Raw genomic sequence first — 24,646 nt, 5'->3', positions numbered from 1 at the left:
AGACAGTCATTGATTTGGGGAGAGTTTATTGCATTTAAAAAATCTCATTACATAGGTAATACGTGATCAGTTTATTACATCTGGAAAACCTAAGAACCCTCAAAAGGGAAACTAAACACTACTTACGCCACTGTGTGCAAGAAATATATACTGTTAACATTTTGGAGAATATTCTTTCAACCTCTTAATCATCTTTTCAGCACTTTTTTTGTATCTATTTTAGCCATTTAAAAACTGTTGAAGTAGAATTTATATACCAAAAATGTACACATAAATTACAGCTCACAGAATGTGTACAGATCGAACACACCCAGGTACCCAGCCAGCACCAGATGAAGAAACAGACATTCCCAGTTCCCAGGGAACGTCTCTGTCCCCCCTTCCAGTAACCAGCCTCAAGGTTACCAGCACCTGACTTCTAACAGCATAGGTCACTTTTGCCTACTTTGTTTATGGAAATGCAATAATAGTACAGCAGGCGTTCTTTAGGGTCTAACTTCTCTTGCTCAGTATTATGCGTACGAGAATCATACATACTATTGCATGTGGTTGTAATCTGTTTTACTCACTGCTGTATAATATTCCATGGTGGGACACTCCCACAATTTTGTACGAACACATTTTAAAAATAAAAATGGAATAATAAATATTATATTAATAGTTCCCTTTTCATTCATTCATTTATCCAATCAACAAACATTTATTGCTTTCCTTCTAAAGAAAGGAGGTATAAATTAGTGAAAAGCACAAACTCTGGAGACTGATTGCCTGGATTCAAATCCCATCTCTGACATTCACTAGTGATGTGAATTTGGGCAAACTGCTTGACCTTCCTGTGCCATAGTTTCCTCATCTGTAAACTGGGAGTAACTACTTACTTCAAAGGGTTGTTGTAAAGTTTAAATGAGTTAATATATGTAAAGTACTTAGAGCCCACACATCATAAAATCCACTATTTCAGTGTTTAGCTATTACTGTTTGTTTGTTTTTTTAAACTACCAGGCCCTGTACTAGGACCTAGGGATATAGCTATGAACAAGACAGTAAATGTACCAAAAAGACCCTGAAACACAGATTTTAATAAACCAAGTCACAGACCGTGTCGGCAGGGATAAAAGTGGCGGTGGTTTCTGTTACTTAGGAGTAAGGGTCGCAGGGTATGAGTTATAGCACCTGGCAGCCTCCCAGAGCACTGCTTGGGTAGCTAAGTTTCCCCAACATCCCTGGCGAGAATTAGGAGGGAAAGTGAGGAGGAAAGTTTCCTGTATCAGCACCATTTTGCTCAGAATTCATTTTCTTAAAGCAGCTTTCCGAATAAATGCCAAAGCCAACTCACGTATTTATAAGGTCTTGCAGTCCCCAAAACACAAAGTAAATTACATTAGATTCTTGTTTCTGTCAGATGGGGATGCCTGCTTTTAAGATGTATAGAAAAGACTGCTTTTAGATGACACCACTTCCCTTTATTGAGTGTATATGTATTATAATCTTCAGTCTCCACTTCACAGAACGCTAAATCCCCTACAATGCGGTATCCCTCAAACTTTGCTAATGATAATCGAGTGCAGTGACCTCTGATTTTTTTCACCACAAAGGATCTCTTTTCTAGATACTTTTTACTGCCTCCCTTCCCTCTCCCTGTTTTGAAAGGTTTTCTTTAGAAAATTGGTCTGTATTTGTTAAGTAACAATTCTCTCTCGAATATTTTGTAATTGATGAGATAGGTTAGCTGTCACTTGGAACTTCTGAATTTATGTAATTCAAGTTCAAAGTGGACAAATGTGATACTTTTACTTTCTTTGTGAAGCCTTATCTTTAGTAAATGGATGATTTTTCATTAGGTCCCAGGTAAAGAACTACTGACTTAGTAAACACAAAGAAATGACTGCTACCATGACATGAGATGTCAAATGAGTAAATCAGTTAAGTATATTAGAAGTACTGCTGCTATTCTAATTCTTGGTAAATTATGACAAACCAATCTTAAACTGACTGTCTACTTATTGACTTGAACAACAGATAGCTCAGGAAAAGCCAGAGAAGGTAGGTATATGCTAATATGCTTAGGTACGAAACCCTGACCCAGCGTCCCCCCAAAACTGTATTTTCTCAGATCAGAAATACAACAGGCCCCCAGGATCCTGCTCAGTCTTTTGCCACTTTCCATGTGAATGGGATTGTGGTGCTTTATTGTATCCCCTTTAGATCACTATGAAGACAGGCCCTCTAAGTAGCCTAATGGCTGCTGCTATTTTCAACTGCCAGCATTTTTGTGGGGACTGCAAAATCACTTTGAAACTTGGCTTTGTTTTGTGTAAAACAAGACTGACAGTGGAACACGCAGACAGACTCCTTTTCCTACGGAATCAAAACATGCTTCACCGAGGACTCCATTTGTCTCTATGTTTACATATTTATATTTGTACCTATATCTATACCTTTCTTCCAAAAATCTGGGTGACAAAATATATCATCAAATTTTTGTCAGCTGTTAATAACCAGTAGGAGCCAACTTTGCGGGCAGTTAGATCGCAGTGTTGACTACTTCACTGCAATCACTAGGATTTATTTTGTTGAATGAGGTGTATTACTATCTTTGACATGTAATTTTCTTAGCAGATTCTACCTTTTATAAGGGTTAACATCTGTCTTATTAGAAGCTTTTCTGAACTCTGGGACACATTCTGAGGAAGAAATAGAAATTTCTGCTTTGTAAGCAACATAAGCCTCCTTGGGGAAAAGGCACCCCCCTCCCCTTCCCACCCAGCAAGGCACCACGAGCTGCCTGATTCACAAGGGTCGGAAGACACTTTCTATGGCCCCGATTCGGAAGAGTGTGATTAACCTCCAGTTTAAGCGCTGGGAGCCTGACCTGCAGAAAGGTGCATGATTTACTTACAGGCACATTAAGAAGCCTAACGGAATAAGGAGTACAACCCAGTCTTAATTTACAGTCCTCCATTTCCTGCTGTGCTTCCTCAGGGGGTTGTACAATACACCAGGACACGAAGTCTGATTCAGGTTTTATTCTGAGCTACAAACCAGTCTTTCAACCACCAAGGAGGAAGGTTATGGAGTATGACCCGGAGGCCTGCCAGCTTCCCTGACCAGGGAGGCAAATCCAGGATGTGCTTCTGGCTTCAATTAACTGCTTTTCTGGGAGCTGTATTTTTTATGGCAATTGGCAGGCTCTTTGCTCATCGTTAGGCATTTTATGAGCACCCTGCCGAAAATCTCACAAATCCCCAACACCACAGGGACATGAAAGGGCAGCGTGTGAGTGTGTGCTGGTGTGTCCACATGTACTCATATATAAAGAAGAGCATGTGAAAATGAAGAGCAAGCAGGAGAGATAAGTCAATGGTTATTACCAACTTCTGTGGCCATAATGAAAGGTACGCAATTGAAATAGTCTGTATTTTCACAGAGCTGGCTATTACAAACTTCAGTGGTGAAAAAGAAAAGTACATAACTCAAATAGTCTATGTATACAGAGTTGGTAAAAATAAAGATAAAACATCTGTACTCAGGGAATAAGATTGTTTTTTAAAACAGCATAAAGGCACCTTGTTTTGTGAGCTTTTGCTTCACTGCTGCTTGATGCAACAACGGCCAGTAGGCAGGAGGAGACAACGACGGAGGGGCAGCAGGCGTGGTGGTTTCCCACAGTTCAATAAAGATCTGCTCTACGTGACCTGCATAAGATGGGACTGGGAACATCTTTATAGGGGAAAGCTTCCAGGAATCACATCTTATCTTGGACTTTAGAATTATCAAAGTGCTCCATGCACCCTAAAGGTTTGGTTCTTTTAGGCCATGTAGCCTTCAAGTGCCACACATTTCTCTGAATCTTCGCTTATTATTGAAAGCATATTACATTTGATCATTCTGTGAAAGAGATCACAGAATTTTGCAACTAGAAACGCTCTTTTGTGGCTATCTTAATCCAATTCTCTTATTTTATAGACAAGTATATACAATCCTATTTGAGCACAGAAAAAACAAAGCAACAGATATGCACACTTTTTCTAGCATTTTATAAGACTGATTTGTTTTTATTTAATTATTTTTTTGTTTGATGAAAAAGAGGAAGGAGCTGTGAAGGAAAGGAACGGGGGGAGGGTAATGACAGCGCAAAGCTGGCAGATGCCAGAGGCTCTCGCCCTCACCCCAGAAGCACCCAGGGGTTTCTTGGTCTTGCTGTTATCTAGACCCAAAACAAGAATCTCCAGTGTATACCAGTGACTTTTTCACTGGGTATCATCGGGCTAGCTGGAGAGTTTGGGCTCTGTATTGTGGGGGGAAAAAACACAAAAACAAACAACAAAAAACAGCATTTTGTACAAGTGAGTTTCAACTCCTCTAACAAAGGAGCTTTATATTGAACTATTAATAACACCCTGTATGATGTTCACAGTAATGCTCTAGGAAAATGATAGCAATGGTATGGGGTGGACTGAATACAACTATCTCAGCTCTTAATGGCCCTTATTTACATATATCTATATTCATGTTTGGTTAGGCTGGTATTTTCTTGATAACTGGGAAACGTATATTCTCCCTCTGAATCAGACATCTTTAACATGTTAGCTCAGATCCTCTTGACCTTCCTGTTTCCTTGTGGTCACAGCTCTCTGGGGGGTTCGGAGGGAGGGGGTCTAGTGGACTTCATGAAGGCACACTAGAGTCTCCCCTCATTCCTCCCGGAGCCTCTGGCCCCTGCCATAGGTTTTCCTGTTGAAGCCGAAATATGCCACGAGATTGCTTGGCACCCACACATGCACATGGGCAGAACACTTCTCTTTCCCCTCCTCTGCGGGACAGCTGTGAGGCACAGCCCCTCGTGCCCGGTCCTCTGGACGCCAGCAAGCAGCACACAGTGGCCACCTCCTTCCTCACCTCCTCTCTGTTCCCTGGGGCTGCCCCCCCTTCATGAAACCGTGGAACAGCCATAAGAGAAACTCCTTGAGCTCTTCTTCTCTCCCAGAATCTTGATGTGTGAACTGATTATGAAACAAACTCAGTGCTGGTTCATCAGCTAATACAGATCAGAAACCCTCTATTAAGGCAGAATTAAATTTCTAAACAAAATCATCAGCGAGTTGTGTAAGGGTGATTAGTCAGCAGCGGACACATGAGGCTAGACTTGCGCCTAAATAGGTGCCATTTAATGAGTGAACAACGGCAAATTACTATAAAAACAAAGCACTATTTTACAAAGAAAGAATTCTAAAGCGTCACTCTTCTCCAGCACTTCCAAAGCTGGAACGAGATCAGCTTGCAGCCTGCGTCAGGCGAGACTCAGGCCACGGACGCCCTTGAACCTCTGCATCCTTGATGCAAACTGGAAAAGCCCATGATGTCTGGTGAGCAGCTGTTACCTCTGACAAGCATCGTTCCTCTGCTGATGGAAGGCTGCTCTGTGAGCGAATTGCATCCAATGTGGCATTCAGCTCACTTTACTGGCCAGTGACACTGGCCTTGTGCAGAAGTGCAGGGGTGTGCTGAGAATTCAAAAAGCAAACCCTCACATACCTACAGCAGCACTTTTATGCAGATGCTGGTTCTGAGGTCAGCACAGGAAGTGACAATACCAGGCAGGTATTTTAGCCAGCACCTACTTTTTAGATGGTAACTTGCAATAGGGATAATAAAAATGCTAATAATTAAGAGACAAAATGGGAAAATCCCACTCATGTCACACAAATGGCTGCCTGAATGACAGAGATGACAGTTTTCAAAGAGGCCACTGACAAGGGAATTTAGTTGAACTTCATTCATATCATGTCTGGAAAATCGGTCTGGCATTCCTATGACTATTTCTGTCACTAAGAACAGTACGATAGGTTGGCGTGACAGGTATGAAAACAAACAAACAAGGGGCAGTCAGAGATCTTGGCAGCCTGGGAGGTGTGAACAGGCCGTTTTCTCCTTATCACTGCCATTATTTTCCTAGATCGTGACTGTCAACACCACATGGGATACTGGGAACAGGACAGCATAAGACTCCTGTTTCAGAACAGAGTGTCAGAGAGTTCAGGCTCATGTACAAAACGGCCCCCATGAAACACTAACTGATTTGATCTGATAATATCCCCAGACCATGGTACTCCTGGGACTTGGTCCCAGAGACACCAAGGCACAGCCTGGACCCAGGATGCCCACATGGTGGCCGTGTCTAACCCGGAGGGCAGGGCACAGGCCCTCAGGCGCCCAAGCTCTCCTGGGGCCACCAAAAGTGCCCACCAGTCAGTTTTCATCATTCTTCATATGCTGTATTTATCTTTTCACCAGCAAGTCCAAGGGAAATGCTTTATTCTAGTGGCAGGCAGGGGGTAAACAAAACTCAAAACAGGAGAACCCCATGTCTGGTAAGCAAGACCAGCAGGCTTTAACGAGGCCGAGGAGATTTCCCCGAGGTTGGATGGGACATCTATTACAAGGCACTGTAATACGGAAGAAGCAAAAAGATGGCCTCATCACTCCCCTGGGGCATTTACACACTAGGCTGAAGGTGCCCTAGAAGAGGATTTGCATGAAGAGGTTTTCTTCTTTACAGGGAACACTTCTGTTCAAGTTCCCCCAAGAAACCCTTCTCAGAACTTTCTGCAGCTGAAAACAAACACACATTCTGGACTGGCTCAGTAAAGGACAGATTATTAAAATGAACAGGTGTGCATCAGACATCAAGTCGATGCAGGTTTCAGAGGCTCTGAGCAATGCATCTAAGTTGGCCCTGAAGATCTATCTCCTGGGCTATTGGGTTTTACATTCCATCCTGTTTTCATCTACTTGGACTAAGGATTTGTTTAATGTAGAAAGAAAACAAGCATGATGCTAAAAACCTGCAAACCTCCAATCATTGATTAATACCAGCAAAAATCTTAGCAGAATTCTATAAGGAAAGATTGAAAAAAATCACTGAGGACAATGGTACATTTGTGATACTTTTACCTTTGAAAAGATGTCTTGCCCCTTCTGTTTCTTTTAATTAGTATTAGACGCACTGCGTGGATCTTGCCCAAACTCCTCACTGGATCTTGTGGAATTTGTCTCGCCCTAGGGACATGGAAGAAGCCTCCCACCACACGGTGTTTCCAAAGAGTTCGTCTTTAGAAACTTCAGTGTCTCCCCATCACTTAAGACATTCAAGGCTCTTAACAATTTTGCCCCAATCTACCTTATCTCCAACTAGGTAGGAAACGGAATCGGTGCTGAAGATACAAAAATCAAAACATGAGATACATTACATATTTGTACTATGGGTTTTCAATTTTTATTTTTGACATTTAAGTCCTTAAAATCAACTCGAAGTTGATTTTTGTATATTGGCAGGGATCCGATGTTATCTTTTTCCACATGGATAATCTTTTTTCCAGCTTCACTGATTCACCAGGCCCTCCTTTAGCCACTGGCTGACATGCTATCTCCATCACAGAGCAACGCTCCACATACATGCATCTGTTTCTGGGCTCCCTCTTTCATGCTGTTAATCAGTCTCAATTCTCCTGCCAATTCCTTACTGTTTTATCTACCTCACCAGCTTAATAAATCCCAATTTCTTATAGGGCAAGTACTCTTCCTTTTTTTTCTTTTCTCCAGAAGTATCTTTTTTTTTTTTTTTTTTTAGCATAATAAAGTGATTTAAAATTTTTTAATTTAATTTTTTTTCAATTACAGTTGACATTCAATATTAGTTACAGGTGTACAGCATAGTGATTAGACATTTTTATAACTCATAAAGTGCTTTCCCTGATAAGTCTAGTACTCGGCTGGCACCATACATAGTTATTACATTATTATTGACAATGCTATATTTTATACCCCCTTGACTATTTTGCAATTGCCAATTTGTACTTTCTAATTCCTTCTCCAGAAGTATCTTGGCTATTCTTTGTCCTTTGTTCTTCACTAATTGTATCAATTTCCATAAAGAACCATGTAGGTAGGCATTCTGCTTGGAATTACACTAGCTCCGTGGTACATTTCAGGGAGAATTGAGCATCTTCACAACATTAATTCTTCCTCTGTATCGGGGGTTGGCCATCTGTCTTTGCCAATAAAGTTGTATTAGAACACATCCAGAGCCATTTCTTTACATCTGGTCTGTGGCTGCTGTTGTGCTACATCGCAGAGTAGTAGTGATGAGAACCTATGGCTCACAAAGCCTAAAATATTTTGTATGTGGCCCTTTATAGGAAAAGTTTGCTCTAGACGAATGTGGTATTTCTCCATGAGTTTAGGTATTTTTACATTTCTCCTCATAAAGTTTTGTAATTTTCCCTATACTGTACTGTGTATTTTTGTTAAATTTAATCCTTGGTTCTTGATATTCTTTGATACTGTTGTAAATAACATCTTAATTAAATTTACTAGCTGTTTCTGGTAGGTGTATAGCAATGCAACAGAGTTTTACATGTCATTTTTCTATTTACATATCTTTCTAAACTCTCTTATTTGTAATAACATGGAGTTTTTTTAATGTACATTATCATGTTATTTGCAAATTATTACAGCTTTAGTCATATGTTTCTACTTCACAATCTTTCTGTTTCTACTTTTTTCTTGTTTTACATTGGTTAGAATTCCTAATATAATGTTGAACAAAAGAGTATTGAATGTTTTGCTTGATTTTAAAAAGAACGATTCCAGTGTTTGTCTCTTTAGGACCACATTTGCTTTAGTTACTCTTCATTGAGTTAAGAAAATTATCATCTTCTTAACTTACTAAGAGTTTTAAACATGAATGACTATTGACTTACATCAATATTTTCCTTGTTTTTTTGCCTTAATCTGCTAAAGGAATTAATTATACTAATAGATTTTTCTAATATTAAAAAATTTTTTGCAGAATTCAGCCTAGTGAAAATGTAATATCTTCTAAGTTCTACTTACTAATATTTCAGTTAGTATTTTTGCATCTATATTCATAAATGAAATTGGCCTGTGATTTTTCCTTTTTGATAATACCGTTGTCTGGTCTTGGTATTAGGGATGATGGTCACATAGAATGATTTGTGGAGTGTTCTCTCTTTTTCTAGTGTCTGGAAGAGTTTGCATAAAAGGAAGAGAATCTGTTCTTTGAAAATTTGGTGGAACTTATGTAAAAAACACCTTATTTTTTTCTTTGTGGATAAATTTTTAATCACTGCTTTCATTTCTTTAAGAGGTATAGGATTTTTTATCTTTTTTGCCCTTTTCATTAGTTCTAATATGTGACATTTTCCTAGATACTTGTCCAAATTGTGGGCATATGTTTTTGATAGTATTCAAAATATTTTTTTTTTAATTTCAAATGGACCTGTAGTTCTGTCCTTTACTTTTAATTATAGTTTTCTTTATTTGTCTTTCCTTTATCAGTCTTGTCAGAGCTTTGTCAATTTTTTTGAAGTTTGTTTCAAAGAACCATTTTTTTTTTGCTTTACTGAGTTTCTCTCTATACAACGGAGATTAGATAACAGAGTATACCACATAAAAAGCAATTTATGCATGAATCTTATCAATGTGATATTAAGTGAAAAAAAGTTCTTATAATTATTGACACCCAGGGATCCAGAATTTCATATTATGACAAACCAGAAACAAAGAAACAACAATAAACCTAACGATGCAAAGTTCTGCTTATATCTATAGTTGTAAAACTCCAATCCAGCTTTGAAAGCCTTTGACCCATAAAGGTCAAAAAACTGTAATGCTTCTCCATGCTATTAAAGTTGGTCAATGTCAACTAAGAGTTTGAAATTATTGCTAATGTTGAATCGAAAGACTCAAGAGAGTGAAAATGATGATGATTGTTATTAAGCTTACAAACATAAGAGTAGGTCATTTCAGCTTTTAACTCAATCTCCCATTTTTGCAAAAAGACAGCCATGCTGTGGCACTGCTTGCCTGCAGGCCCGTGGACCTCTAATTGCCTGGAGATGCTCTGGGCATTTTGTATTGCAGGGTCCCTTCACCCCTCACTTGGGATGAAGTTCCACTGCCCCTTGATGACCAATTTACGTGCCACTTCCTCCATGAAACCTGATCTCAGCAGGAAGTGATTTCTCTGGAGGACCTGGTGTATCTTTACCAAACCATAAGCTCTTTAAGGGCATAACAGGGTCTAATTATCCTGGTATTCATTGTAGTGTCAAACATAAGGCCTACAATTCAACTCCCCACTGCATAGACATTTACTGAGGTCCCACTGTGTGCAAAGGTTTCTTTCTATTAGGTGGGATATAATACAGATGTGTAATGTTTTATTGCTTAAATTTTCTTTAAAAAAAGTATTGGTATCAGTTTGAGCCCTAAAACTCATACGTTAAGTTTCTGAGTTCCATCTGGGATTGTAGTGCTAATCAGCTACATGACTCAAAGTTTCCCTATAGCACTATATACCCCAGGATCAAAAAATAACTGGGCCAAAAAGAGAAATTTATATTATGGACAAGAGTTTCTATTTGTTTAAGGAAGTGTCTAATTTAGGTTAGATTTCCATCCAAAAGGGCTGAAACAAAACAAAACTTTGTCATTTGTAATATTTCAGCCATGTGGAAAATTCTATTTGGATATTACTTATGGATGTGAACATATACTGCTACACCAAAATATAAATCCTAATCTTGAGAGAATAAATCAATTTCATAAATACACAGGTTCTTGAGATTTTGGGTCATATTTAGGTGGCAGAATAATAGAGATAGTTCCTTAAAAAACACTCTATTTTTTAATCCATGATTTTATCCTATCTTGCATAGTTGTTTGCATGGGGCAAGGCAAGGGAGAATGCCAATATGTGATGTGTGACCTTTCTTGAAGGTAAAACAGAATGTGAAAACTTAGGAGCATTAAAATTAGCAATGCATTTATAATTGATGTGGTTAATGAATCTTAAAGACCCACTCATACAAATTTCAAACAAAAGTTATCATTTATGTTTAAAGTTATACTGTAATTACTTACACTGTATTTATTAATGTTTGCCAAGTCTCACGTTGAGACAAAGAAAAATGCTGAGCAGAAATGAAAACAATCACTTCCCCTTGCTGTCGTGTTTCTGTCAGGAGTCCAGTGGCCACTAGAGCTGCGAGGCGGGGTGGTGTGGTGGGGGCACCTCTTACCTGCACCTTGGGGAGTGGCGGAACCACTCTTAACAATGCCCTGGGTTTTAAAAAGGCCTCTAATTATGGGGGAAAAATGTGTTCCAAGTTCTTAAAAAAGGATTTGAAGACTTGAGCAAAACTGAGGTATAAATTGGGTTCCTTCTACATTTCAGGTGTTAAAAAAGGCTGACTCTACGTAAGCCCCTCAGAGAGAATGGAGACACTGAAATCTGTACCTGTTTCTCAGCTTGTTTCAGGAGCTTCTGGAATCTCTCATCTTCCAGCACACCTGGTGGAAGGTCCGTCTCTCCCTGAGCTTTCAGTTCCTCCAGCTTTTGCCTCAAGCCCCTCAGGGCCTGCAGTTCGTCATTGAGGCGACTCTGCCGGGTTAGAGATGCCTGAAGATCCAGTTCTAAGTCTAGAGATGTGCGCACTGGGCATTCTTGTGCTGTTCTTCTAAGCACGGGTTGGCAAACCGTCTGGACAGTTAGGACACAAAAACAAAACACCTTTATTATATTGATGCTTATTATTCTTTCCTTCCTTCCTGGCACATGACGGGATGGCATTTCCTTGCTCCCTCGAGTGAGGCATAACCAGCCAAGTGACTTGCTCTGGCCAATGACCGATGTATATCACTTCTAGGCAGAAACTTTTCAAAGCCAGTGTGAGATTTGTCAATTTCTGTCACCTGCGAGAGGGACAGCAAAGATCCAGAGATGGAGGCCCCATTAGCTTGAGTCCTAACTGAAGAGAACAAAGGAATATCCAGCTACCTGCAATGTACAAGCAGCTAACCAAGAAATAAACCTTTATTGTTTCAAACCAAATATTTTTAAAGTTATTACCATAGGATAACCCAGCGTGGCCTGACTAATTTACTACACAAAGGCCACTCTCTGTGAAAAACAAATACATCATAAGAAATTTTCATTTCCTCCATTTCAGGACACATAACTATATCCCCACAGCTTATACCTCTTCCTGTCATTCTAGAACGTCAGCCAGAATGTAGCTGTTCAGCAGAGTTAAGATTTGGACTCCTTCCTCTAATCAATATGCTTAAATTCCAGCTCCTTCCTTGATTTCCTATTGTCTAGTATCTACTTTCACCCTCAGATCATTGGAGTTCTTCCTGTGGCCAATCTTATTGATTTATCAAGAATTAATTATTGAATATGTACAAATAAATGACTGCTGGGATTTGTAGGCAAAACACTGGGAAGAGAAGACATAATTTCTGACTCTGAGGACTTCATTAGAGAATGGTAGGAGACAATAACCAACAGTAAACTGTGAAAATAGTGACTTCTGTGTCACAGGAAGGCAGGGAAAGGGGATATCATTCAGGGCTGCGTCAGACTCACTTGAAGTAAGGAATTCGAACAAGGCTGGGTAAGATTGCACAAGCAGAGGGAAACAAGGAGGGCATTTCTTGCCTATTGTTGGCAGTGGGAATGGAAAATAAGAGATTACTAATAAAAACTAGTACTATTTGATACAAGAGAAAGGGACTCAAACTTGAGAAGTATTCCAGCTTGAAGATCTGGAACAATGGTGGTGCTCATGGAGAGGGCCTGTCTGCCCCTTTTCTTATTTCAGAGCCTCAGCCCAAATCGGAATAGCTTTCGTTGTCTCCTCCTAGTCCAACACATAGTGCTGTAACATTCTCTAACAGTCTGCAGCAGTCTTAAAATTAGATTCCCTCTATTCAACATATGCTGTAACAACTTATTACACAGTAGAATCATAAGACACATACTCTCTTTGATTGTTATTACTCATTTTTCAAAATCAAAAATCCTTCCGAGTTGTCCTAGGAGCCTTTCTATGGACCCCAATGTGCAGTGGCCTGCTGGTCAACGTTTCACAGCTGCCTCACTGATCTGTAGGGTTGGCCACTTTTGCTGGTGTAAATACTCCCGCCATAACTGTTTTCAAGCTGTCAATGTGACGTCACTGAATTGGGAAGAGACGGGCACCACCAGCTCTTCTGAGCCAACACGAGGAGGCTCCATTACTAACCTCACGCCTCCTGTGCCTGGTACTTTGCTTTTCCAGTCAGGTAAATCTTTTACTGAACTTTGCAGATGTTTCTGTTCTCTTACGCCTCTACACCTTTTTCATGCTGTAACACTTAAATCAGAATACTGTTCCCCATTAACTTCTATCTAATCATATCTGTCTACTTTAAAAACCGTTTTAACAATCATCTCCTACACAATTCAGGATTAACCTTTGTCTGGTTCAAGTAGTTGTAATAACTGAGTTTATCAGTAACCCGTTAGTCAGCTTCACTCAGTTCATAAACGCTTCTGGTTAAAATTTCTCTGAAGAGTGCTACTATCCTCTGAAAGTACATTAGGTGACATATATAAAGGAGTTGAGAAGAATTTTCACTCATAATGGAAATTTAGGTGCTTCTAAAAGGGTAAAGTTTGACAATCTGAAAGATCCACGCTTCAAAATTTCCTGAAAATGCTAATATTAAATAAATGCTAGCATTTTTACCTTTAGAAAAAGAAATATGCTTATTATTTTCAAATAACTAGGACGTTAAAGCAGGGGACCCAAATGTTGCCTAGTCATACATCTAGTACTTTGCACACAGCGGCATTAAACCAGAGTTACTATAAAGATAACGAAACTAATTTACCTTTCCAGTATTTACCCCCCGTCTCCATTCGTAATGCCTAAGCTCTGGCTGAGCTTGATCACTCCTTGTCCCTTGAATGTGTTTTCCTGCTCCCATGAGTCATTTCAACAGCACCTGGTATCTATCCCCCACTTCCCACAAAGCTACCCTTTTCTTCTGAAATTTTATCCAGGTGTGAAGGCCCCAGACCTCCCCCAGGAGGCCTTTTTGATTCTCCCAATCAGCTCATTCTCTTCCTTTAACCACCACGCTTTACTAGTCCTGTGTGCTCCTCTGAGCACCAACTCGAGACCGGAAGCTCCTGCAGGCAGTGCCTGTAGGGCTGAGCACACACCGTGCTTCTCACTTACTGAGCAACGCACTTTAAGCTGAAATAAAGCAGCTTAGGAAATTATTACTAAACAAATTCTTAGTCAAGAAATAACTTCCCATTAGTATTTCAGCTGTTGGTAAGTAAACAGGAATTTTTGAACTATCTGAACTGTTCAATCTTTTAAGTTATTAAATATTCTCTCAGATTTATCCTTTAAAGGTCATCCAGAGACCTACGGCCTCTAGGAATACTTAACTCAAACTTTCCCATCCACATCAATCTTAATCTTCCAAAAATATCTGTTTATAAGCAAGTTACTAAAACTGTATTACTCACTTACCGGAACTGATGCCTGGTACTGGGTACTTTTCCCACAATTGCTCAAGAGCCAGACACGGTGTGGAAACACAGCAGCCATCAATAGGAATGTGTGCAAGCCCCTTCTTCATCGATACCGCAAACTAAATTGCTGCCTTAATTTGCTCAGCATCCAAACCAGTGATGAATGAATTCTCTCAAGTACATCCTCTCCCCGTCTCGGTAACTGACATAATAATGTCCTACTCCCCAACCCCCGTGTCACGTCATACCACCTACCAATAGCACCTGGTATCCATCGCGCATCCACTGCCAAAGGGTACCCCTCCACCCTCATGTGTAACCACAGCGGCTGTATTCAACAGCCCAAGAGCCTGGAGCACTGACACTCAACAGTGCTGGTATTTATGCTTTGCAGTCATGACTCTAGATTGGTCTAGGATAACGGGCTGCTGCTGAGGGAATACGTACCCTTTTGACCCTCAAACTGCGCCGTTCAGTGGAGTTTCTCACAAACAGTGATTTTTTAGCCAGGGTTGAACTGTCACTGTCACTTCGGTTTAACTGGCAACAAAGGACAAAAACAAACAAACAAAAAAGGAAATCACTGCATAACAGAGTGATTGTAAACATTTACAGTTGCGAAGTGTATCAGATAGAGAGGATAATGAGAATAGGAGTTTATTTCTTTAGGAAAATCCTCCCCAAACAAGTTTTTCCCTGTTCTCTGCTTTCTTAAATAACTGAATTAAAAAAAAATTTAAGCAATTGCCTTTTGGTGGCAGTTATCAGAAGTCATGTGTTAAGATACATACTCTGAGATAAAAATTATCCCTTGTATTTTTAGCTAATATCCAATATTCACTGTTTTAAGAAAAGTTGATGTACAGAGCTCAACATCAGAGTTGAGGCACAGCTCGCACAATCCAGAACACTCAGCCCACACAGCCCATTCTCACTCCCTTGCCGGCTTCAGGTCTTTGCTGAAATGTCATCTTATCAATGATGCCTGCTCTGAACCTTACTTAAATGTTCATCCCTTGTCCTCACCATTCCCAATCCCTCTTAACTTCCTCTATTGTTTCCCACGGCATTGGTCCCCATCCATGACACTTCGTACGTATTTAGTCATCATGTTCATTGCTTGGCTTGACTCACAAGAATGTAGGCTCTGCAAGGGCAGTACTCGGGGTCTTTCTTTGTCCACAGACAAATCCCAAATATCTAGAAACATGCTTAATAGTAGGTGCTTAATAAAAATATATGTTGAATTGAATGGATAAATTTAAAAAGTATTTTCTAACCCATTTTATAATATTAAATCTACATTACTATGTAAATACTGCAGGAAGTAGAATCTGGTAAATTGATGCAAATCCTACAATCATTCTCCACAGAACTATGAATCTGATTCAGTGTTTGGAGGCATTATTAAAAGATGATTTTTGTTCTAAAATCTCATTCACAATTTTTGGTTCCACAGGACTAACAATGGTGTTTGATATACAGCAGGAATATACAAAATATAAATCTCAAGACACCTTACATTTCTAAATACAGACTGAAGTACAAATATACTTGTGGCCAGGTCCTAAATTTTACTTATTTGCCACATAAATGGCATTAGAGCCAATGAGACATTAAATTTTGGGGAAAAAAGACACCCCCTCCCCAACCCAAACTGAAAAGGACCGTAAGAGTGTGATATTTTATGTGTATTTTATAAAAACATTTCTAGCTATTACTATTTGTAGCCGGAATTTGAAGATTCCCCCCCTACTGTGAATGTAATGGGCCACTGGCTGGCAGGAGCAGGACGCTCAGCTCCCAGCGCCTGGCAGGAGCCGCGGCCCCTTACCCGGCAGATGTACTGGTTCCGCTCTCCGGGAGAGAAGGTCTGGGAGCGCACGATCACGCTGCTCCTCACGAAGGGGCGCTGCCGGGCGCTCAGCCCGCTGCGGTCTTTGGGGCGAACTGCCATGCTGGCATTATCTACCTCATCGGTATTTGTCTCTTTATCAACCTAGAAGAGAAGTCATTTGTCAGGAGTGGATCGACGTGGATACACTTATGCTCCTTTCTTCTAAGTACAAACTAAATAGCTAACCTTCCAACAGAGGCTCATGTAGCACTTAGGGCCACTTCTGAGAGAAAGGCTTCATATACTCCTTATGGGAACCCGGGGAGATGGACCCATGGACCCACGGTGGGTAGGACAGTATCTGTCCAACAGGGTTACCCATAAGTGGAGGGGTCACCTCTGACACATTAGGCCTAAAGAACGAAGGTTTACATTTAGAGGGTAGATGTGGCTTTATAAACAATCTTACTTGGGCATGCTTCATCATTAAACATCAGTAAACTGATTAGGTTTTGAGAATAACTGATAAAAGCAATTACATACAAGAAAATGAAACTATACTACAAAGTTACAGGCTTACACAGAATATGCAATTACACACATAGTCTTCAGTCAGGCTACATCTGGTATTATTTTTCTCAGGAATAAAGAACCAAAAATTTCTAAACCCATTACAGCATCCCACGTTTGCTGGCATCCTCAAAGCTTGAAAACGATTTCCCCACTTTGCGGATGGCAGTCTTAACACGTCTCTCACTTAGCTAGCAAAGTCACGTGCTTAATAACTTGGCTGGTGCCTGCGCCTAAACCGAGTCATCTGCCACCTCCCAGAAGAGACTTCAGCCAGAACACCGTCTAACCAAAATGAACTTTAAATGTTTACTTCATGCTTGAAACTGAAATCAACTTACAACATTTATGAAACTTAACACAGTTAACTAGTCATCCCGGTGTTATCCAGGATATTCTGAAAATGCTTTTAATTCAAGTTCACAGAACATTTGCTGAGATCTGAATACACGATTTATCTTCTTACATGAATTTAAGTAGAGAATGACTATTGTGGGCCCATTTAAAAATTTTAAAGCATTTACAATGCTTCTTACAGCTTACTCCCACAAATGCATATCATGCTCAGCGCTGGCACAAAAATCCTAATAAGGAATTACACCCGAAGAGACAAAGTTAGTCGATATGGTCCTGTAAGAGCTCTGCTTGAGGAGAGTATAGTTGGAAATATTCACCAGGGTGGGCATTTCAGGAGGTGGCTGACATCCAAGGTCTTTGGCACAGCTGTTTTCTTTCCTACTTGTATCTTCATTCAGCTCAGGCACACTCGGGCATGAACTTAAGTCTTCGGTATGTCTACCAGCCTCTGGCAAAGTAACTTCAGCTTCGCGTTCAGTCACAATTTCATCAGAGGCCTCATTCAGCATCGTTAACAACCTTCAGTGAAGCAAAACAAAACATACTTTAGGTCAAGTAGGTGCGCTGCGTGAAATGTGCAACCTGGGCACATTCACCTGTTTTCTGGGCAAGGGACAGACTCATACATAATGTTCAAGCCATTGCTTTGGCTGGGACTTTTACTCAAATGCTCATGAAAAATAAAATTATGTCTAGCCATCGACAGCAAAATCACCATGGTTTGGTACTAAAAGGTTAAATTCATGAAATCTGAACTAATTCCTAGAGATTAAAATAGAAATATACTGAAAATCGCATGTGAAGTTTAACCCCACCATTTAAATACATTGACACTCACTATACCTTGGTATTAGTTGTTGATTTATTGTAAAATTAATCATACAACAGCATGGAGTGACTCTGCTAAGAGTGAACAAAGACATGGATTAAAAAATATCCATTATCAGCTGTACTCATGGTCTAGCAGGGGTAGAGACCATGGGAAGGGAGTTTTACTACTGAAATAACAGGGAGCTCTTAATGCCGTACGATCTCGTCTTTAACAAAAGCCATGGCACCAGCGTGGGCAGCATTATAAGTAGGGCTCCAGAATACGAACATGGTTTATATTTTGTCTGAACTCTATTGACAGGAAAGCAAGAGTACCAGGGTGGATTAGAATATCTCATGCTTTGTTGTGCTTCATATTCTTAGAATGCAAATATTGTTTCTACTTATAACTGAAAGTCCAGCTTTAATTGTGATTGGTGACATACTGACAAATTGGCCTGTCACTAAATGCCTAGTCATGAAATGAACACGAGGGAACTACCAATACTGTGAGTTATAAATTCCTTTATGTTATACACTAAGTGTATTTTTTGAAATGTGTATGTGAAACAAATTGCATTTTACATACACAAAGAAGGCTTAGTATTTAAAGATATCATGATGACGAAACTTATAATTACTCTCCTATTTATTTTTTTTAGTGCTCTGATTTTTATTTACTATAAAGGGCTTTTGATAAGAACAAAGTATATCTGTACCTATTTATATCACTATAATAAGCTGTTCCTTCCAAATGTCCATGATTTTGTTATTTATGCTATATCTTGTCATTCAAATTTGTAAAATGTTTTATATACTCACATACACAAAAATGCATGCTATATATGTATATGCATATATGTATTAACAGTAAGTAGGTCAAACATAACAGTATAAGCAACTATATATATATATACACACACAAAATCAATCAAAACAATTTTATATGTATACTTAAAAAAACTGATGCAGTCACTAAGATTTATTTTTAGAGAAAACAGTACAAACCAGGAAAGATAGTTCTTTATGCATATATGAATCTAGACAAAAGCTATAATAGCATCTTCCCCCCCTTTTTAAGAAAAGATGAGGTATGGATAATGAAGAAAGAACAAAAAAAGAAGGTGAAAGTGGCAACAAATAGAGAAATGACTCAGAAGCTCTTTTCTAAATATCTGCTTTGACTTACCACAGCCTAAATGGTACTTCTGGCAGTTTAAAGGAAAAGAGAGTCCGTTTTAAAATTTATCTATAAATCTACAGTACACTACCATACCTTTTAAAATAGACAGTTTAAGACTTAAAGTTTAAAAAGCTCAAGGAATAGTGTTAAAAAATTACTGAAGAACAAAGAATCTCGCTGATGTGTTAACTTTGCTCACAATCTTGCCATCAATGACCTGCTTTAACTCTCTAATGACCGAGGAGAGTCGTTCCTCTAGGGGCAGATGCCTGGAGCCTCACTGCTCTCCATAATTCCAGAATAAGATCTGAACCTAGAAAGGTTTCCCAGAAAGTTTCTTAAGAGGAATTAAACACATCCTTTTTGTGTTCCCAACAGCAAAGGAAATAACTGTTTTACCAATCTCCATCTGGACCTCTTTGCTCTTCTCCCTGTCCTGGTTCTTCTTCTTCTTCTAGTGCTAATTCTTGTTCCACAGCCAGCAGCTCAGCGGATGTTCTTGCAAGTAAGGCTGACACTGCATCCTGGAGAATGTAAGACATATGGCAGTTAACATCATACACTTCTAGAAATGATTTAAAAACCCATCAGATGGGGACTTAAGCTTCAGTTGTGAAAAAGAAACTGGTACTCGACCCAATTCTCCTGCTGAGAATATGAAAGATGAATGAAATAAAAAGCAAAAAAACAGACAAAAACTCCAGCTTCTTTAAAGCAATGAAGAGCAGCAAAGGCAACCAGGACTAGAGGGCCAAGATTCCAGGCAGAAGGGAAATGCAAGACGTGAACTGACCATCACTGCCACTCTTTTTCCTTGGGGCCATGTGTCAATTCGAGTGGTGTGGCATACAGGCCAAAGAGACTGGCTGCCCAGAACCGTGGCAGTGTTGGTAGAATGCAAAGAAGAAACCTGATTTGAGGACTACCATGCAGTCAGCACACAAGGGATCAGAGAAAATGAACTCTAAAGTGACTTTAGCCCAATGTTATGTGCAATAGTCCTATCGAGGCATTTGCCATTCCTAAGCTGCAAATGTGCAGAGCAAGAAGCTGAGAAATAAAGCAAAAACCAGCTGGCTGGAGGCTAAAACAGCAAGCAGATATTTCAGTTGCCTCACCATCCTAGGGAGAGAAAAATTGGAATTCAGGTCCCCCAAGTGATCCAGGTGATTTGCCCATATTGTAATCTGCCTTCCAGAAGAATATTAAATCCTCCCTGGAGGAAGCTATCAGCCAGAGCCTCTATAATTCTTCATACATAACATCCAGCATTCCATTGAAAACAGGACCCAGTGACTGAAAGCCAAGAAAAACAATAGACAAAAGAGGCAAACCCACAGGCGATCCATATATTGCAGTTACTTAAAGAAGAAATTTAAAATTTTACAATAAATATGCTCAAGAAAACTGATGAAATGATGGAGAATTTCCCTAGAATAAACATACAAACAAAAAAATCTCTTTAGCACATCAGAGTGAAACTGTTGAAAATCAAAGGAAAAGAGGAAATTTTACAAGTAGTGAAAGGAAAAAAGATTCATTACCTCTTATGGACCAACAATTAGCAATCCCACTTTTGGGTATCTACCCTAAAAATTTGAAGACACTTATTGCAGCATTTTCACAATAGCCAAGACATTGAGACAACGTAATTGTCCTTTGACAGATGACTGGATAAAGAATATGTGGTACATATATACAATGGAATACTACTAGCCATAAACCTAACAAACACCTATGAAACTCCACCCAACAGTAGCAGAATACATATTCTTCTCAAGTGCAAATGGAACATTCTTCAGGATAGACCATATACTAAACAAGCCTCAATACATTTAAAAAGACTGAAGTCATACAAAATATGTTCTTTGATTATACTGTAATGAAACTAGAAATCAATAACAAAAGGAAATAAGAAGTGAACAAACATGTGGAAATTAACACATTCATAAATAACCAATGAATCAAAGAAGTCACAAGAAAAATGACAAAATACTGGCTTCCAGTCAAGATGGTGGAGTACATAAACACTGTGCTCACCTCCTCCCAGGACACATCAAGATTACAACTAAAATACAGAACAACCATCACTGAGAGTCACCTGAAATCTAGCTAAAAAGAAGTCCTATAACTAAGGACATAGAAAAAGCTCGAGACTGATAAAAGGGGTGGAGATGCAGATCAGGCTGGTCCCACGTGTGACAGTTAAAAATCAAGAGGGCTATCTTGGCTGCGGAGGTCCCCCCTGAGGAGCCAGCCCCTCACCAGGCTCCCTAGCCCAGGATCCCAGGGCTGGGAAGAGAAGACCTCATAATTCTGGTTGTGAAAACCAGTGGAGATTGTAGTTGAGTGAGATGGAGGGCAGCTGGAGTCCCAGGTGCTCCTCTTAAGAGGAACGCACATGGACTTATTACTCTGAGCTCCAGCCCTGGGGCAATTGCTTAAAAGGCGCCAGGGACATATGAGGAGGAACTGAATTGTCTGGCTTCAGGAAGAGGGCTGGAGGGGCAGCTTTCTCCCAGACAGAAGCCATTGTTACTTTGTTGAGCGCTCCCTGCTCCCAGTATCCAGACACAAGTGGCCACCATATCTGGTCTCCTTCAACATGGCTAACACCATTCGCCCCGCCCTGGTGATTCCCTGAGACCCCACCCCACCCAAATTGTGGGCCTACCTAAGCCATTTTCAGTGGCTTTTCCATATACATGGCCTGTCTTGGATCATGCTGCAGACTTTCCTAAAATATCTCAAAGGTTCACAAATGCCAAAAAAGCAGCATCTGGCCTTGGCATGCCCTGCACGTCTTGCAAAGCAGTCCTAGATTTGCACTAGTGGCAGCCAACCTGGTTCACAGCTTAGCCTCTCCCATGCACCTCCAAGCCCAGGAGAAATGGCAACCATCTGCAAATCACTTTGTAGGTCATACCAAGTGGCCCCAGGCAGGATACAGGCAGCAGCTGATCTCAGCATGCAACACAGTCCCTGCCAAGAGGTCCCAGAACCAGCATACCTAGTGGCCAGCTTCAGACCACACCAGGGCACCACCCAACCACCTCCACAAATGACATGCCCAAAGGGCAGACTGGGCAGGCATAGAATCAGTCCTATGAACAACAGTTCTTCTAGTCCTCACAACCAATCAGCATGAGGGTCACAGTCAGTCCTCATAAGCAATCAGCATGAGGGTCAATCCCTCCCAATGATGTTCAAACAGCAAGCAAAGCTCCACTACAATAGGAGGGCAAACACAACACATACAAGGGACACACCTGCAACACCTGGCTCAGGTGATGAGGAAGACTGTGCCACTGAGCCCCACAAGGCACCCACTACATATGGCCACTCTACTAAGACCAGGAGACATAGCAGCCCTACCTAATACATAGAAACAAACACAGGGAGGCAGCCAAAATGGGGAGACAGAGAAACATGTCCCAAATGAACAAACAGAACAAAACTCCAGAAAAAGAACTAAACAAAATGGAGACAAGCAATCTACCAGATTCAGAGTTCAAACACTGGTGATAAGCATGCTCAATTATCTCAGTGAGAACTTCAACAAGGATAGGAAGCATAAAAATGGAGATATAAAACACTTTAAAAAGCAGTCAGAAATGAAGAATACAATAACTGAAAGAAAGAATACATTAGAGGGAATTAACTGTAGATTAGATGAAGCAGAGGCTCAAAGCAACAATTTGGAAGATAAGGTAGCAAAAACCACCCAATCAGAACAGCAAAAAGAAAAAAAACAATCCAAAAACGTTAGGATAGTTTAAGGAGCCTCTGGGACAACATCAAGCATACCAACATTTGAATCATAGGGGTACCAGAAGAAAAAGAGAGAGAGCAAGGAATTGAAAATCTATTTGAAGAAATAATGACAGAAAACTTCACTAACCTGGTGAAGGAAATAGACATACAAGCTTAGGAAGCATAGAGTACCAAACAAGGGGACTGATGATGAACCCAAAGAGGCCCACCCTAAGACACATCATAATTAAAATGCCAAAAGTTAGAGACAAAGAGAGACTCTGAAAAGCATTAAGAGAAAAGTAGTTAGTTACCTACAAGGGAGCTCCCATAAGACTGTCAGCTGATTTCTCAACACTTTACAGGCCAGAGGGACTGGCACAAAATATTCAAAGTGATGAAAAGCAAGGACCTACAACCAAGATTACTCTACCCAGCAAATCATCATTTAGAATTGAAGGACAGATAAACAGCTTCCCAGACGAGAAAAAGCTAAATGAGTTCATCACCATCTAACTAGTATTACAAGGCATGTTAGAAGGACTTATTTAAGATGAAAAAAAAGAAAAGGTAAAAAATTATGAATAATAAAATGGCAATAACTACATATCAATCAAGAATTACTTTCAAGATAAATGGATTAAACGCTCCAATCAAAAGAGATAGGTTGGCCAAATGGATAATAAAACAAGACCCTTACATATATGCTGCCTTCAAGAGACTCACTTCAGATCAAAAGATACACATGGACTAAAAGGGGTGGAAAAAAAATTTCATGAAAATGGAAAACAAAAAAGCTGGGATAGCAATACTTATATCAGACAAAATAGACTTTAAAACAAATGCGATAAAAAGAAACAAAGAAGGACCCAGCAATTCCACTTCTGGGTACTTATGCAAAAAAAAGCCCAAACACTAATTTGAAAAGTCATATACAACCATACATATGTGCATTGCAGCATTATTTACAATAGTTAATATATGGAAGCAACCTAAGTGTCGATCAATAGACGAACGGATAAAGAGGTCATACATATATACAATGGAATATTACTCAGCCATAAAAAGAAAGAAATCTTGCCGTCTGCAACAACATGGATGGATCTACAGGGTATTGTGCTAAGTGAAATAAGTCAGACAAAGAAAGACTAATACATATGATTTCACCTATATGTGGAATCTAAAGAACACAATAAATGAACAAACAAAACTGAAGTAAACTCATAGATACAGAGAAAATTTTGATGGTTGTCAGATGGGAGAGGAGTTGGGTGGATGGGTGAATAAGGGCAAGGGATTAAAAAGTACAAATTGGTAGTCACAGAATATGTTTGTTGTTACAAAATAGTACGGGCATGTAAAGTACAGCATAGGAAATATAGTCAATAGTATTGTAATAACTGTGTGGTGTCAAATGGGTACTTGATTTATCAGGGTGATCATACTGTAAGTTGTAGAAATGTCTAACCGCTATGTTGTATACCTGGAACTAATATCGTATGTCAACTGTAATTGAAAAAAATTAAAAATATATAAAAAATTAAAAAATTGACAATATACTTCGACATGAATGAAAATTAACACACAATATACTAAAACTTATGAGGTGCTTTTACTAAAGCAGTGCTCAGAGGGAAATTTATAGTTGTCAGCAACTATATTAAAAAACAAGAAAGATTTAAAATCAATAACCTAACCTCCAACATTAAGAAAATGGAAAAAGAGCAAAATAAACCTA

General features: G+C 39.6%; 1 protein-coding gene across 3 annotated transcripts in view; it reads right to left on the bottom strand.

The window, feature by feature from the left end:
* The window catches only part of WWC2 (WW and C2 domain containing 2), a 170,471-nt gene that overhangs the window by 6,567 nt on the left and 139,258 nt on the right, over positions 1-24,646 (bottom strand). For all 3 annotated transcript variants that reach the window (XM_019736137.3, XM_074329862.2, XM_074329861.2), the window contains 5 exons: positions 19,555-19,679; positions 17,480-17,681; positions 16,233-16,397; positions 14,846-14,938; positions 11,324-11,566 (listed from right to left, as the gene is read on the bottom strand). In XM_019736137.3, the coding sequence (XP_019591696.2) occupies positions 11,324-11,566; positions 14,846-14,938; positions 16,233-16,397; positions 17,480-17,681; positions 19,555-19,679 (828 nt within the window). The remainder of the gene's footprint in view (positions 1-11,323; positions 11,567-14,845; positions 14,939-16,232; positions 16,398-17,479; positions 17,682-19,554; positions 19,680-24,646) is intronic.

The sequence above is a fragment of the Rhinolophus sinicus genome, chromosome 16 (assembly GCF_057876585.1).
Source record: "Rhinolophus sinicus isolate RSI-liver-muscle chromosome 16, RSI-T2T, whole genome shotgun sequence".
In the NCBI taxonomy this organism is placed as follows: Eukaryota; Metazoa; Chordata; class Mammalia; order Chiroptera; family Rhinolophidae; genus Rhinolophus; species Rhinolophus sinicus.
This window is presented reverse-complemented; position numbering and strand designations above follow the sequence as displayed.